At 41.7% G+C, this 15,886-nt stretch overlaps 1 protein-coding gene and 1 long non-coding RNA gene across 2 annotated transcripts; both read left to right on the plus strand.

Annotated features, from left to right (window-relative positions):
- Positions 1 to 3,240: 3,240 nt before the first annotated feature.
- Positions 3,241 to 5,204, plus strand: HILPDA (hypoxia inducible lipid droplet associated). The gene is given in 3 exon segments (XM_068550089.1): positions 3,241 to 3,418; positions 4,261 to 4,476; positions 4,479 to 5,204. Coding segments are annotated over 2 exon segments (189 nt in total). The 5' UTR covers positions 3,241 to 3,418; positions 4,261 to 4,328; the 3' UTR covers positions 4,520 to 5,204.
- Positions 5,205 to 8,534: 3,330 nt separating this feature from the next.
- On the plus strand, positions 8,535 to 14,944 carry LOC137768664 (uncharacterized). Its single transcript, XR_011074773.1, has 3 exons — positions 8,535 to 8,619; positions 9,104 to 9,161; positions 14,392 to 14,944. It is a non-coding gene; the product is annotated as an uncharacterized lncRNA (long non-coding RNA).
- Positions 14,945 to 15,886: the final 942 nt, after the last annotated feature.

A 15,886-nucleotide genomic window follows, 5' to 3' on the forward strand; every position in this document is an offset into this window, starting at 1 on the left:
AATTTCTGAAGCTAATGTATTCTTGGTATGTACTCTTGTGTGGGCCAACTATTGAATCACTTCTTTTGAGGGGCTTGGGGATAAGGACACACCTTATATGGAGCTTTCCTTGGTTAGCAGTTCCCAAGGAGGAGGTAGACCCTGAAGCGGGTTTGTCTTGGAGCTCTATCCACCCTTCCTTGGTGGAACAGTGGGGACTCCCTGAAGATGCTGGGCAATATAATCATTTGTTCATTTATTCCTTCTATCAACAAATATTTATTGAAAGCCTCCAACGTGGTGCTAGATGCTAGGATGGAATGGAAACAAAATCAGACCAGATACTCCTTGCATTGACGTTTTCAGGTTCTTGAAGGGTAGCAGACATTAACACAACTAAGAGTAAGGTAACAAACAGTGAGTGAAATGTATATCATGCTACTGGAGCCTGTAGCAAGGGTCTGAGGGTCAGCAAAGTGTTCCCAGAGGGAACAGGTTTGAATTGAGATATGAAGGATGAATAAAAGACTAGCTAGAGGGAAGTCTCTTTTTCTTTTGGTGGAAAAAGCATGGTTAGCACATAAAGAAAGGAGGTAATAATACCAACCTCATAGGGTTGTTATGAAAATTAACTTAAATAATTTATGTGCTGTATTTAGCAAAATGCTTAGCATGTCTGTTACATGGAGAATGCTTATTTTGTTTCCACTGTTCCATTCAGTCATGAGGAATATTAAAATTCCAGACCCCCAAGCAAAGCACTGCCACCCTAATTATGTTCTTACTTCATTTTTCTCAACCAGCCAGTTGTCTCTCTTCCTCCATTTTTGGGCTCCCAAGCACCGCAGTACATCTATAACAGTCCACCTTAGAAGCTAATAAGATTAATAACTACCACTTATCTTGCCCTAATCTACACTAAGTACTTTACATCCATTATTTAAGCTAATCTTCATAACAATCTTTGTAGGTAAGAACTATTACTACTCCCATTTTATAAAGAAACCGAGGCAAGCAGAGCCCAAGGACAATACTTAGCAAATTGCAGAGCAGGATTCAAACTCAAGTCTGACTAATTTCTAACCACTACCCTACCATGACTTGGGTTGCTAGTTATCTTTCTTAGGTCTTGTTTACCCAACCAGGTGACAAGCTTATTTTAGGATAAGAACCCGCCTTTATACTTTTTAGTAAAGCAACAGCTAATATTTATTAATCATCTACTATGTGACACATACTTTACATGCATTATTTCAAATCCTCACAACAACTCTTTTATATATTATTTCCCCCATTTTACAGATTAGGAGACTAAGGCTCAAAGGGATTAATTAACTTGGCCAAGGTGGTGGAGACAGGACAAGAATCTTGATATAGGTAGGCCCGATACCTACCCAGAGATGATGGTCAATAATATTTGTAGTTGATAGATGGGAAAGCACTGGGCTATATTCACCCAAACTCTGGTTGTTTCCATCTGGCATGATGTTCAGACAATGGCAGTGAATATCGGGGACGGAATTGTTGGAGAGGTGCCCATCTCTTCCTTTGAGTTATGTGAAAATAAAATTTTAGAGCTCCCAATAAGCAGAGCCCAAAGGGTTATTGTGGAAGTCCTGTTTTCACTCACTGAACATAGTCTACTGTGAGCAAAGTACCTCACTGGGAGTTTTGCAGTAGAGGATACAGATAATTTTAACACATACACAATGTTTTCTATGTGCCAGGCACCATTCTCAGTGCTTTATGTCGATTAACTCATTTAATTTCCAGGTGAGGACTGTTATTATCCCATATAATAACTGAGGAAACTAAAGTACCTAAAGGTTAAAGGATTCGCCCAAGGGCCCTAACTAGCAAGGGTGGGGGACACCGGGTAATGTGATTTCAGAGCTGGAGCCTCTCCTAAATAACAGTGCAAGAGAAGAGCCACTGAGTCCAGCGAAAAAAGAGACGAAACTCTAGTACAATGAAGAGCCAAAAATTCCTGCGGGCTGAGTAGAAAAGTTAATTTCAAAGTGCCTGCCTGCCTGCACGTCTCCATCTCCAACGTTCTCTCTTCCCGCCTTTCCAGCCCCTCCTCCTCTGACAGCAGACAGAGCCAGGAAAGTAGGTTAAAGGTCGCAGCCGGGATTTGGCTCTTCCCGACTCGTTCCGTCCCTTTCCCGCAGAGCGAGACGAGGGAGCTCCTGGATTGTCACTCGTCCAGTCCAGGCACGCGGAACCGACAGTCCTAGAGCTCAGTGGACCTGCTAGAGTCACCAGCCCCCGAGCTTTGGCCCTCTCCCCTCCTCCTCCCCAGGAGGAAGGCAGTGAAACCACCGACAGCCTTCCGCGTGGACGTTCCTCCCCAGAGGCCTCCCCACTCCCAGCGTGTCCCCAGCACTCTATTTCCCGAGATCCGCCATTGGGTGCTGTCACGACAGAACATCGACATTTCTTGGGCTGTGAGGGTGGTGCTTAATATGGCTTCCCTGCCCCCAAATCTGGGCATAAAGTCGGACTGTGACCTCCTAGCTCTTTGGTTCAATCGCAAAGCATCCTCAAACTTCATTTAGTGGCCACATTTTAGACGAGGAAACTGAGACTCAGTGCGTGCAAACAGACTCACTCAGCCACATGCAATTAAGCGCAGGCACCAGGGCCAGGTGAGTAATTCACATTTTCTTAATGTGACAAACTCATAGAAAACGGAATTTATGTCGTAAAAAGGTCTCACCATTCCAGAGATATCAATGGCAAATTAAACCTCAGGACTTGGAGGCTGAGGGGGTGGCGTCTGGAATCCTCGTACCTCTAGGAAGTGAAACAAAGTCGGCTTTTCAGTCCCTGGAATGGAGAAAACTGGGAGCAGAGGGTAGGGTGGAGGTCTGAAGCCCTCTGACAATCTGTGCTTTGTTGAAATCTCCGGTGAAGAACCCATCCCCCGCCGCCCGGATTTCATCCCATACAATCAATATGCGGGCCCTTGGATTGGGGCGTCTCAGGTGTATTTTCCACCGACTTGGTATGAGGGAAAAATGACCTTTCTGATTCCTTCAAAAGTTTCCTGCAGCAAGAAAAGACAGTCGAATTTAACCCACACGTCTAGTCCCATTGCCCACCTCAATGACTCAGAGCCGCAGGACGTGTGTCTTTCGAAACAGCCCAGACCACAAGCGCAAAGAACAGCCCCGGACCCCAGACCGCCCCCGCCTAGGGGCGGGGCGGCGGTCTTGCGTGAGTCAGGGCTCCAGTGCGCGTGCGCGGGCTTCGGGCCGTACCGCGGCTATAAGTGCGTGGTGTGCGTCCTGTTCCGCGCTTTGCTGCGGGCTGAGCTTTTGTCTTCGGAGAGGGTTTTGGGTTGTCGTCTCGCGCTGCTGGTTGGCCGACTTTCCTTCCGACTCCGCACTACCAGATATTACAGCGAGTGGGCCACTCACGGCCCTTCCTCCTGGAGGTGAGCGGCCCTGTGGGCTTCCCGGCTGCCCGCCCCCATCCCCTAGGCTGCTTGCGCCGCGCGCCGCCTGGCAATCCCCGCCTGGGACTACGCTGCCGGGAGCGTCCCGCCTCGCTTCGCCGCCACCCGGGGCCCCACTCAGCCGCCCAGCCCTGCTTTCTCGCTAGCGTTGGGTTAGGACCCCATGCCGTGCCCTCCCAGAGCACCCTTAGCATCTCCTTACTGTCACAGCCCTTGGCGGGTTGTTGTAGTAACCGCCTGTTTTCTTGCCTTGTCGCCCCTGGACTGTTAGGCGCATGAGGGCCGGGTTCGTGTCTGCAGGGCCTCCTCCGGTGGCCTTAGTACCTTCCAAGGTGCCTCACACGTTGTGGGTATTCAAGGTGTGCTTGTTAAGTAGGTGAACTTGATAGATTTGACTCCCTTAGAATTATTTTGACTTTAAAAAAGTTTATGGTTAACTCGAACCTGACTGAGGTGTGAGGGAGACTTCGAGGCAGGTTGCTTTTGCTTTCTCAAGGGCATCTTCTTATATTCCCACCTCCGCCCACCCTCGCCCAAAAGGACTGGGTTTTTACTTCAGGAAGGTTTCTGGTCCCTGGACTGTGGAACAGGGATTGTGCATACCCTACAGGAGAAGTAAAAGTTTTAAGGAATGCTCTTGAATTAGTCCAAGAAGCTAGACTAGTTCCCCAGCCATGGAGTTTACAGTGTAAATATACTTGGAGATTCTGCTGTGGTCCTTGTCCCCCTGGCTGGCTGAGCCTCCTGCTTAGCTCCAGGGTCAAGGTCAGAGGCACGCATATCCCAAAAGGCTGGAGATTAACCTCGCTCTCTTTCCTCAGGATCCAGAGGCCTTCCAGAAGCAGAAGGCAGCTCTACTGCTCTACAAAGGAGTGGGATCCTTTGAGCCATGAAGCATATGCTGAACCTCTATCTCTTAGGTGTGGTGCTGACCCTGCTCTCCATCTTCGTTAGACTGATGGAGTCCCTGGGGGGCTTACTGGAGAGCCCATCTCCTGGGAGCTCCTGGACCACCAGAGGTCAACTAGCCAACACAGAGTCCCCAGGGGCCTTCCAGACCATCCATCCGGAGGGGTGTGATAAGACCTCCCTCCACCGGCTGTAACCTTGGAACACTGGCCTAAATACGTCCAGCTGTACCAGTTCCTGGGTAGGCAAGCTCAGCATCAGTGTTATCAGAGAACTAACTGTTACTAGGCCCTTGAAGGGCCTCTCCACCTGCATACTCCTTGCTCTGGAAAAAGCCTGTTTAATACACAGATGTGAGTGGGTCGCCTGTGGCTGTGGAATGGAGTGATCTCACTCTTCTCCCCAGTCCACCATATGCTTTGCTGTCCTTGGCAGCATGGCTCTGTCTTCTCTTAGTTGGGGACTTGTGCTGCAACTTCCACTGTTGGGAGATCGTGTTATTTTCAACCCTACTTTCTAAGCATCTGCCAAGAGTTCCTTTGTGCTTGGGTGTCTTATGGTCAGTTTATTTGGTGTTAAGTTTCTCTTCCATGAGAGCTCCTCTGTGTGCGGATAACAGTTGAAGAGGTTTGTGGGTTGGCTATAGGAAGGGGGAAGGTGGAGTATTCTATGTGCCATTCTCATTGTTTTACATTTTTAAGTCACTCCTCCAACATAGCATGTATGTGTGTGTGTATTGGTCTGAAGAGGGCAGTGGGATGACAGCATCTGCTCAGGACATGGGCATTTTGGCCACCGTGTGGCTTAAATAAATTTTTCTAATGAAATAAAGTTGAATGTATATTTCTACAGTGTGTCTTGTTGACTTCTGCCCTTGAAATCAGTGGTAGGGAAGGGTCTTAATTCGCAGATCTGAGGTTTCACATCTTAAAACTTTGGAGCAGGAAAGTACATAAAATGCTTTGTTTAAAATATAAAGTAGGGATTTCCCTGGGTGATCCAGTGGTTAAGGCTGTGTGCTCCCAGTGCAGGGATCGTGGGTTCGATCCCTGTTCGGGGAACTAAGATCCCACGTGCTGCATGGTGTGGCCAAAAAAACCAAACAACCAAACCAAACAAAAAAATATAAGGTAAATAAACCTCTGAACTTGGAGGCAGGCGTGCTTCGGTCTGCCCTGTATTAACCAGTTTTCTGAGCCTAGGCCAAGGCCATTATAGTTCTCTCTTGACTCTGTCCATATCTAAAGAAAAAGAAAAATGATCATTTCTTCCAGCCCCTCACCTTCAGTCTCTGGAAAAAAGAAGACTATCAGTCCAGTAGGCTATGGCTTTTTTGTCTATGTTCTTATCCACCAGAATGATTACTCAGTTCCGATTGTTCTCCAGGTCAGCTGGTGAAATGTCTGGACCTCACAGATGATTGTTTCTGCTCTCCCAGACCTAGCAACTTGGCCTTTCCATAAAGTTGGAGGTCTTTTTTTTTTATTCTTCAATTCACCCCTCCTCCATCCCCACCCCATGTTGAAGCACATTCCCTCCTCTGCCTATGGTAATTTACACACTCGTGTTGGTGTACACATCATTTTGTTTACGGTGAGTTTGATTTGCTTTTGCCAAAGGGTAAGAATGGTGCATGGTGTCCTCTGCTAAGTCAGTTTTACTTCCTGAGTGTTCTTAAGCTTAAGTGCCACTACCCTAGAAACCAGTGGTTTGGGCATCACTTTTATTTATTGCACTATGGTAGTCATTAGTGCTGTTTACATATATTTCCAGCTTCGCACCTTATGGGCACATGGTAAGATTGTACTCCCTGGTCTTTTGTGGTTGGCTGGGCTTACGTGACTTGTGTTGGTAACAGAGTACTCTCAAAAATACAGTTGGCTTTTTATCTCTGATTTCAGGCAGTGTCATGTGCCAGTAGCTGCCCTTTTCTAGACATATTTCTTAAATTTGATGTCTTTTCTCATTCTCATGCCTCCCCAATTACTTTGGGGCATTTTGATCTTTCAGTTGGAGAGCTGCACCTGAAGTCTCTTCCCCAAGCAGTTTAGCTTAATTGAAATGGTTTACTGGGTGCCACAGCCTTCATGAGGTCTTGGCTCTAAAACAATTTAAACTACTCAGAGGTTTTAACAAAGATATGATGGCCATACCGTTGTTTTGATCTTTCTTATGAGTAGGGTAAGCAACTGTCCCTGTGCCTGGCAGGGTTGCAGGACCTTCAGTGTTAAAACTCGGACAGTTCTGGGCAAACCAGGATGGTTGGTCACCCTCCCTACAAAGCTGAGTTTGAATTGTCACTGGAGTTTGAATTGTCATTTGAGTGACTTCCAAACATTTCTCCATTTTATCTGTTCCCATTTAGGGATGAGAAACAGTTGCTTCTGCGAACCCGTATGATTTCCATAGTCTCTCTGGATCCCTATGCCTACTTGCAAGCTGGCCAGTTCTCTTCTGAACTCATCCTGCAGAGCTTTGTCAATGCAACCAATTGTATACAATTCCTGCTGCTAAAATTCTGTTCTCTGACGCTTTCTCCTAGTTTATTAGGTAGATTATTAAAGTATGACTTGTAAGTTACTGCAGGCAACAGTTTCACCAAATACTTTGCTACTATATGACATGGGTTGCCATCCTTCCAGCCTCCAATAAGATTTCTTTGCTGCCCTCCACATGTTATTGTCATACATATTAGGGTTTTTTGTTTTTGTTTTTGTTTTTTTGTAGTATGCAACACCCTCCTCTAGATTCCAGTCTCCATATCAGTCAGGACAAATTAGGTTATGCTGCAACAACAACCCTAAAATCTTCACAGCTTCAAACAGAACAATTGCCTAAGGATGCCCTCCCAAGAAGCAGAATTGGGGGCTAGTCAAGAAATATTCCCTTCCGTCAGGGTAAGGGGCTCTCATCACACCTGCAGAGTGGGACATCACAATCACTAGGCTGCTGTGTCTCCCACTTGTCCCCTCTCTCCTTAACTGCATTTATCCTGTCCCTGTTCCACCAGTGTCTACTAGGTGTGTGGCACGTGGCTTGTCTTTTTAGTTTATAGTTCTCTAGCTCACGCCACATCTGAAACTGGTATAGGAACTACTGTGCATCACTCAGAGTCTTTAATTTGAACTTGACGTTGTGACTATAGGGAACTCTTGGGTTGTTTCCTTTGGTGGGGGGGAACATATAGTGAATATATTCCACCTGCCGAGGAATAGTGAGCTGGGAGATAATACTGACTAGAAGGGTCATTAGTAGTCCTCATTAATGTTCCCCAAATATTTCTGCCCTTGTCTTCCAAGCACATGATAGAATTGTACTTCCTCACATCCTTGTGGCTGGATGGGGCCATGTAATTAGTTCCAGCCAATAAGCTGTGAGTAGAAGTGACTTGTGTCAGTTCTAGGTTGGAGCATTTAAGCACAGGTTCAAAAACCTCCAAAGCCCTCTTTTTCCTTCTGCCACAGTGACCAGCAATGCTCCAAATGGAACTGTTCCATTAGTGTAGGTCCTGGAGTGAGGATGCCATGGAGTAGAGCTCTCAACTGGTTCCTGATGAACATGTAGTGCATGTGAGAAAAAAACCTTTGTTGTCTTAAGCCACTGTGACGTAGGGTTTTTTGCTAACTTTGCCTATCCTGACTGATACATTGCTTACAGCCCCTACTGGGTGCCAGGCATTGACTAAGATCTCATCACTACCTACCTCAGATAACATACACAAGATGAAAGGGGGGATGCATGTAAACAAATAATATTTCATGGTTTTATTATAGAATAATGTGTATAGGACAGTGGCTACATAAAGTTGTTTACGGCAGGAGATGGATGTTAAGGAAAAGCTTAGAGGATCTGAATTTTATTTTATTTTATTTTTAATTTTTTTATTTTGGCTGAACCATGTGGCTTGCAGGATTTTAGTTCCCTGACGAGGGATTGAATCTGGCCCACGGCAGTGAAAGCGCCGAGTCCCAACCACTGGACTGCCAGGGAATTCCCAGAGGATCTGAATTTTAAAAAATGAATAGGCTATCAAGTTAGGAAGAAGTTTCCCAGTAGAGCAAACAGTGTGAGGAAGGGCATGGAGATGAAACTAAGCACAACATATTTAGAAAACTGCATGTATTTAAATATTTTAAAATATATATTAATTATTAGCTTGAAACCTTAACTCTAGTGCTATCTCGTGGAATGGAAGGAAAGGAAGGAAATACTTCAAGCGTATGCTGTGTGATGCTTTCTGGGTTTGAAGGGCTGCACTCCTAAAGCTTAAGGTAGGTATCAGAAGATTAAGGACTGAAAGATATGATCTAGTTTAGCACTGTCCAGTAAAGATATAATGCAAGCCACATATATTATATAAAATTGTCTAGTGGTCATCACATTGAAAGAAAAATAGGCAAAGGTATTTTAAACAAATTATAGTTAACCCAATATATTAAAAATATTTCAATATGTAATCAACATAAAAAGTTATTAATGAGATGTCTTACATTCTTTTATTTTTGTACTAAGTGTGTATTTGTACTGGTGAGTATTTTATACTTACAACACTTCTGCATTTGGATTAGTCACATTTCAAGTGCTCAGTAATCACATGTGGCTAGTGGCTAGTGTATTGGACGGCGTCTTTTCATTTTACCACAGAGGAAACCGAAGGAAACTAAATGACTTAGACAATATCACTGAATTAATTGGTGGTCTGTTTCCAGTATGCAGCTCTTTTGTCTACAGCATGATTTCTTTTTCTTTTTCAAGGATTCCTCAAAATTCAGTACAGCAAAATATGTCAACAATGAGCTCTTTCACCCCTGAGGTAATTCTTATGTGGGCACATGTGAGATTTTGTTTCTAAGCAAACTTCCTGTAACAAAATTAAAATTATAAAATGGCTATAACTTACTATGTTTATTTTACATGCTGCTTTGCTCATAGAACATCAGTAATGCCAACAAACTTGATTTGCTTTACATGGCAAACATATACCAACTTAACTCATAATTCATCACTTGAGTGCTGTCTTTATTACTGTTTCTTTTTTTTTTTTATTACCCTTTTCTCCTAGACCTTGTCCATACACATCAGGCATATCTATATTGTAAAAGTATGAGGTCAATTTGGACTCCTTTTCCCCTTTTGCTTAATATGAAATGCAGAATTAAATAATTGATAAAAGCAGGTAGTTTTATGTAATCTGAGGAATTCTAAATTGGAGAACATTATATTCATAAGACTTATTAGAATTAGAATATTTATGTAAGAAGGGGTAGGAAAAGTTAAGTGTACTATATTGGCATAAATATGTAGAAACATTGTCTAAAAGGATAAATGAGAGATGACAACAATGGCTTCATTTTGGGAGAAAGATGGGAACTGAGCCAAAGACGGGTGGGAAGGAGACTCATCGTCTCCCTTTTGATACTTTTTGATGTTTGTATGTGTGAATGCGTTACTTGTTCAAAATTTTATTTTTAAAAATGCCTATAATCAATCTTTTCCTTTTATAATGCCTGTTTTTAAAAGCCTTCTGGGCTTTTTTAAAAATAAATTTATTTATTTATTCATTTTATTTTTGGCTGCGTTGGGTCTTTGTTGCTGCACGTGGGCTTTCTCTAGTTGCGGTGAGCGGGGGCTACTCTTCGTTGTGGTGCACGTGCTTCTCATTGCGATGGCTTCTCTTGTTGCGAAGCACGGGCTCTAGTGCATGGGCTTCAGTAGTTGTGGCACGCAGGCTTAGTAGTTGTGGCTTGTGGGCTCTAGAACGCAGGCTCAGTAGTTGTGGCGCATGGGCTTAGTTGCTCCGTGGCATATGGGATCTTCCCGGACGAGGGATCGAACCCCTGACCCCTGCATTGGCAGGCGGATTCTTAAGCACTGCACCACCAGGGAAGTCCCAGCCTTCTGGAATTTCGATTGGGATTTTATTGAATCTACAGATCAATTTGGGGTGAATTGTCATCTTAATATTGAATCTTCCAGTTCATGAACATGATATATCTCTTCTTCTGTGGTGTTGATAAGGAATTTTGTGTCTATGTTCACAAGTAATGCGGGTATGAGGTCTGTTGCTTTCTTTTCTTGCATTGTCTTTATCTGGTTTTGGTAATGCTGGATTCATAAAACAAGTTGAGAACTATTTCCTACTCTGTTACCTGAGTTTGTATTACATTGACATTATTCCTTAAATGTTTGATAGCCTCCTCCAGTGAAGCCGTGTGGGCCTAGAGTTTTATTTGTGGTGCGATAACAAATTCAGTATCTTTGATGGGTGCATACATTTGATTTTTCCTAAATCAGTTTTTTATAAGTCAGTCAAAGGAGCTTCCCTGGTGGCGCAGTGGTTAAGAATCCACCCTGCCAATGCAGGGGACACGGGTTCGAGCCCTGGTTTGGGAAGATCCCACATGCCGCGGAGCAACTAAGCCCGTGCGCCACAACTACTGAGCCTGCGCTCTAGAGCCCATGAGTCACAACTACTGAGCCCACGTGCCGCATCTACTGAAGCCCACACACTCTGGAGCCCGTGCTCCACAACAAGAGAAGCCACCGCAATGAGAAGCCCGTGCACTGCAACGAAGAGTAGCCCCCGCTCGCCGCAACTAGAGAAAGCCCGCGTGCAGCAACAAAGACCCAACACAGCCACAAAATAATAAATAAATAAAAATAAATTTTAATAAAATAATAAATAAATAAAAGTAAAAGTTTTTTCTAAGTCAGTTTTAGTAATTTCTATGTGATGCCATTTGTATAGCACATCTAAGTTGCCAAATTTATTGGCATTAAGTTGTTAAAACTATTTCCTTATTATACTTTTAAAATCCCCAAGCTCTGTAGTGATGTCTCCTCTTTTCTGGATTGGCAATTTGTGTTTTCTCTCTTTATTTTAGATCCCACTAGCTACAGGTTTCTCAATTTTTATAAATTTTATTGCTCTTCGAAAAAATTTTAACTTTTGGTTTCATTGATTTTTCTCTGTCCATTTTCTATTTCATCCATTTCTTTTTATTATTTACTTCGTTCTATTTAATTTAATTTGTTCTTTTTGTAGCTTTTTTAGATGGAGCTTAGTTAATCGATTTTTGGACTTCTGCTATGAGCATAAAAGCTATAATTTTCCCTCTAAGCACTGCTTTAGTTGCATCTCAAAATTTTTGAAATATTGTGTTTTCATTTTATAAAAAATATTTTATAATTTCCCTTGTGATTTTTTTCTTCGATGATGGGTTATTTAGAAATATGTTGTTTAATTTGCAGATAACTTGACATTTTCCAATTATTTTTCTTTTATTGATTTCCAATTTAATCCCATTATAAGAAAACATACCCCCTGTAATTTTAATTATTTAAAATGTATCGAGACTTGTTTTATGGCTCAGCATATGGTATACCTTGGTGAATTTTTTAAAATAAATTTATTTATTTTTATTTATTTTATTTTTGGCTGCGTTGGGTCTTTGTTGTTGCATGCGGGCTTTCTCTAATTGTGGCGAGCGGGGGCTACTCTTCATTGTGGTTCACGGGCTTCTAATTGTGGTGGCTTCTCTTGTTGCAGAGAACAAGCTCTAGGCACGCAGGCTTCAGTAGTTGTGGCGTGTGGGCTCAGTAGGTGTGGCTCACAGGCTCTAGAGCGCAGGCTCAGTAGTTGTGGTGCACAGGCTTAGTTGCTCTGTGGCATGTGGGATCTTCCCGGACCAGGGATCGAACCCATGTCCCCTGCATTGGCAGGCGGATTCTTAACCACTGTGCCACCAGGGAAGTCCCTTGGTGAATGTTTAATGTGCACTTGAAAAGAATGTGGATTCTGCTGTTGTTGAGTGAAGTGTTCTCTAAGTATCAATTAAATAAAGTTAGTCAATAGTTATTCAAGTCTTCTGTATTCTTATTGATTTTTCTGTCTACTTGTTCTGTGAACTTCTGAGAAAGGAATGATGAGATATCCAACCCTAATTATGGATTCGTCTATTTCTCCTTTTAGTTCTATCAGTTTTTGTTTCATGCCTTTGAAACTCTGTTATTGGATGTATATACATTTAGGTTTGTTTTCTCTTAATAAATTCACCTCTTTATCTTTTAAAAATGTCCTTTATTACTTGTATTATTCCTTGTCGTGGAGTCCTCTTTGTATGATATTAATATAGCCACTCCAGCTGACATATGATTTAGTGGCTGTGTAGTTTATCTTACTCTAGCCTTCGACTTTTTAACTTATTTCTTTATATTTTAAGTGGATTTCTTATACATAGCTGTGTTTTTTATACAGACAATATGTGATTTTTAAAAAATATTTATGTATTTATTTATTTGGTTGCACCAGGTCTTAGTTGTGGCAGGCAGGCTCCTTAGTTGTGGCATGCAAACTCTTAGTTGCGGCATGCATGTGGGATCTAGTTCCCTGACCAGGGATTGAACCCAGGCCCTCTGCATTGGGAGCACAGAGTCTTATCCATTGCGCCACCAGGGAAGTCCCAATATATGATTTTTAATTGGAGTATTAAGGCTATTTACATTTATTATAATTATCAATAAAGTTGAGTTTAAATCTATCATCTTGTTGTTCTTTTTTCTAAGTTTCTTCTGTTCTTTGTTTCATATTTTCTTTTCTTCTTTTGGATTAACTGAGAATTCTTCAGTGTTCTATTTTACCTCCACTGTTGATTTATCAGCTATACCTCTCTAATTTTTTTTAATGGTTCCTCTATTCTAGGGTTTACAATAGACATCTTTAACTTATTATCGTCTACCTTCAAGTAGTATTATACTACTTCATGTATACTGTCAGAGCCATGCAACAGTACACTTTTATTTCTTCCTTCTCATCCTCTGCGCCATTCTTGTCATGTATTTTACTTCTACATGTGTTCTAAATTTGATGTTACATATTACATTGTTATAATTTTTAAACAATTGTTATTTAAAGAACTTTAAAAATTATATGCACTACGTATTTTAATATGTATATTTAAAAATTTTACTTACATATTTACAATGTATAATGTTCTTATTCTTTGTATAGATATAGGTCTATATTTTTTATTATATTTGGAAAGTTTCCCACCCTTATTTCTTCAAATATGTAGCTAAGACAGCCCTGACCATGTCCACAACTCTGATCAGACTACATTTAGTGTTGTAGTGATTCTTCCATTATGTGGCATACCTTGTACATAGTATCTTCTCAGTAAATATTTGTAGAGCCATACATGGGATATTTCTTTAACCCTTTTTATTTTAAAATTATTTATTTAAAGAGGAAATACAGGCTCATAGTAAATAATTCAAACTAACAAAAATATATATACTGTGAAAAATAAGTCCTTTTTTTCACCACAGTTACCAATGCCCTACCCCTCCCAAGGCAACCACATTTTTGTCCTCCCAGAAATTTCTGGGCATGTTCAAGCATGTTCAAAGAATATATGGATATATATTCTTTTAAAATTCTTTTTACCCAAGTGATAGCATACTAGATATACTGTTCTGCATCTTGTTTTAACTTAATAGGTCTTGGTAATCATTCCATATCAGTATGTATAAAGCTACCTTATTCTTTCATTGGCTGCAAAACATTACATCAGGACTTCCCTGGTGGCGCAGTAGTTAAGAATCTGCCTGCCAATGCAGGGGACATGGGTTCTATCCCTGTTCCGGGAAGATCCCACATGCTGTGGAGTGACTGAGCTGGAGCGCCACAACTACTGAGCCTGCGCTCTGGAGCCCACGAGCCACAACTAGAGAAAGCCCGCATGCAGTAATGAAGACCCAACGCAGCCAAAAATAAATTAAAAAAAAAATTACATCATATGGGTTATGGTTAGGGTTAAGGTTAGGGTTTGTATCATAATTTAACTGGTGCCCTGTTGATGGATTTTTGTTACTGCAAACAATGTTGCAGTGAATATTCTTCTACTTATTTCACACTAGAACTGTCTGCACAAGTAAGTGAGGTACTCTAGCACATGTGGTCATACTGATGTTCTCTGTGTCATTTAAATTTTTGGTTTATGCTACAAACATTGTAAGAGAAATTTCCTATTTTTTGTTACAAGGAAACGAGAAAAAATGTCAAGAACAGAGAGCACTGTGATAAGAAAGCAAAAGTAATAACCTTAAGTGTGTTGGAATGTTTAAATGCCTGGTATTATAGACTTTGCATCAATAAAGAAGAAAAGTTTTCTCTTCTAATGAGGAAGTCTTAAGAAGAAATGAGCTAATGAGATATAAGCTCCTGCTTCTGATGCAACCGCTTTGGGAAAACAATGAGAAGCAGGTTTCCCTCCTGATAAGAGAAACACCAGGAGATTTAACCCCAGTCATGTGTGGACTACAGCAGTGTGTGTCTTAGGAGTCTAAAAGACAAGAGAACTAACTTAACCCCTTGGCTTTTTCCTTGAACAAGTGCCAAAGTGCGAGAGCCTGTAGCTGTACAGCCGAAGTCTGAGAGGGAAAACTGATGGCTCATTCCTCCTCAACTTCATGCAACCTGAAGAAGTCTTTAAGTGAAAGTTTCTTGTCCTGATACTAGGGACAGGAGACTGCAGTGGGAGGGGAGGAGTTGGTGCCACCACAATGGTGTGATAGTAAATGTTTAACAACCAGCTTTCTGAGGGAAAAAATATATGTATAATATGTATAAGTATACATGTTTTGTTTTGTTTTTTAATAAATTTCTTTGTTTATTTTTTGGCTGCATTGGGTTCTCGTTGCTGGGTGCAGGCTTTCTCTAGTTATGGCGAACACGGCTACTCTTCATTGCAGTGCGTGGGCTTCTCATTGCGGTGGCTTCTCTTGTTGCGGAGCACGGGCTCTAGGCATGCGGGCTTCAGTAGTTCTGGCACACGGGCTCAGTAGTTGTGGCTCACGGGCTCTAGAGCACAGGCTCAGTAGTTGTGGCGCACAGGCTTAGTGGCTCCGCAGCATGTGGGATCCTCCCGGACCAGGGCTCGAACCCGTGTCTCCTGCATTGGCAGGCGGATTCTCAACCACTGCACCACCAGGGAAGTCCAGTATACATGTTTTTTTTCTTAGTAAATTTTACTTTATAAAATTTTACTTAATAAAATTTATACATAGCACACAATTTACAACTAACAATAGAATATACAATACTCTTTATTGTAATTTTCAGATAGTCAATTGATTTTCATAGAAAGCTTTCATGGATTTTTGTCAAACTTTGTATTCCTAGCCAACCTATGTAACTGACAAGCCAGTGTAGTTCTGACATGAATGTTGGCTGATTTTTCCACTTACATTAATGAATAAGGGGAATGTGAAATAAAGTTGCATGTTGGAATTGATCTGTTAATGTTAAAGACAAGCAACTTCTTTACTAATTTAGATAATACCTTTCAAATACTGGAAGATCATTTCCTCAGATTTCTTTTTTTTTTTTTTTTTTTGGTGCCCACAATTTAACAGCTACAGACACACTTTTTTTTTTTTAAGTTTTTAATTTTATTTATTTATTTATTTATTTATGGCTGTGTTGGGTCTTCGTTGCTGTGCGAGGGCTTTCTCTAGTTGTGGCAAGTGGGGGTCACT

The sequence above is a fragment of the Eschrichtius robustus genome, chromosome 8 (genome assembly GCF_028021215.1).
Source record: "Eschrichtius robustus isolate mEscRob2 chromosome 8, mEscRob2.pri, whole genome shotgun sequence".
NCBI lineage: Eukaryota > Metazoa > Chordata > Mammalia > Artiodactyla > Eschrichtiidae > Eschrichtius > Eschrichtius robustus.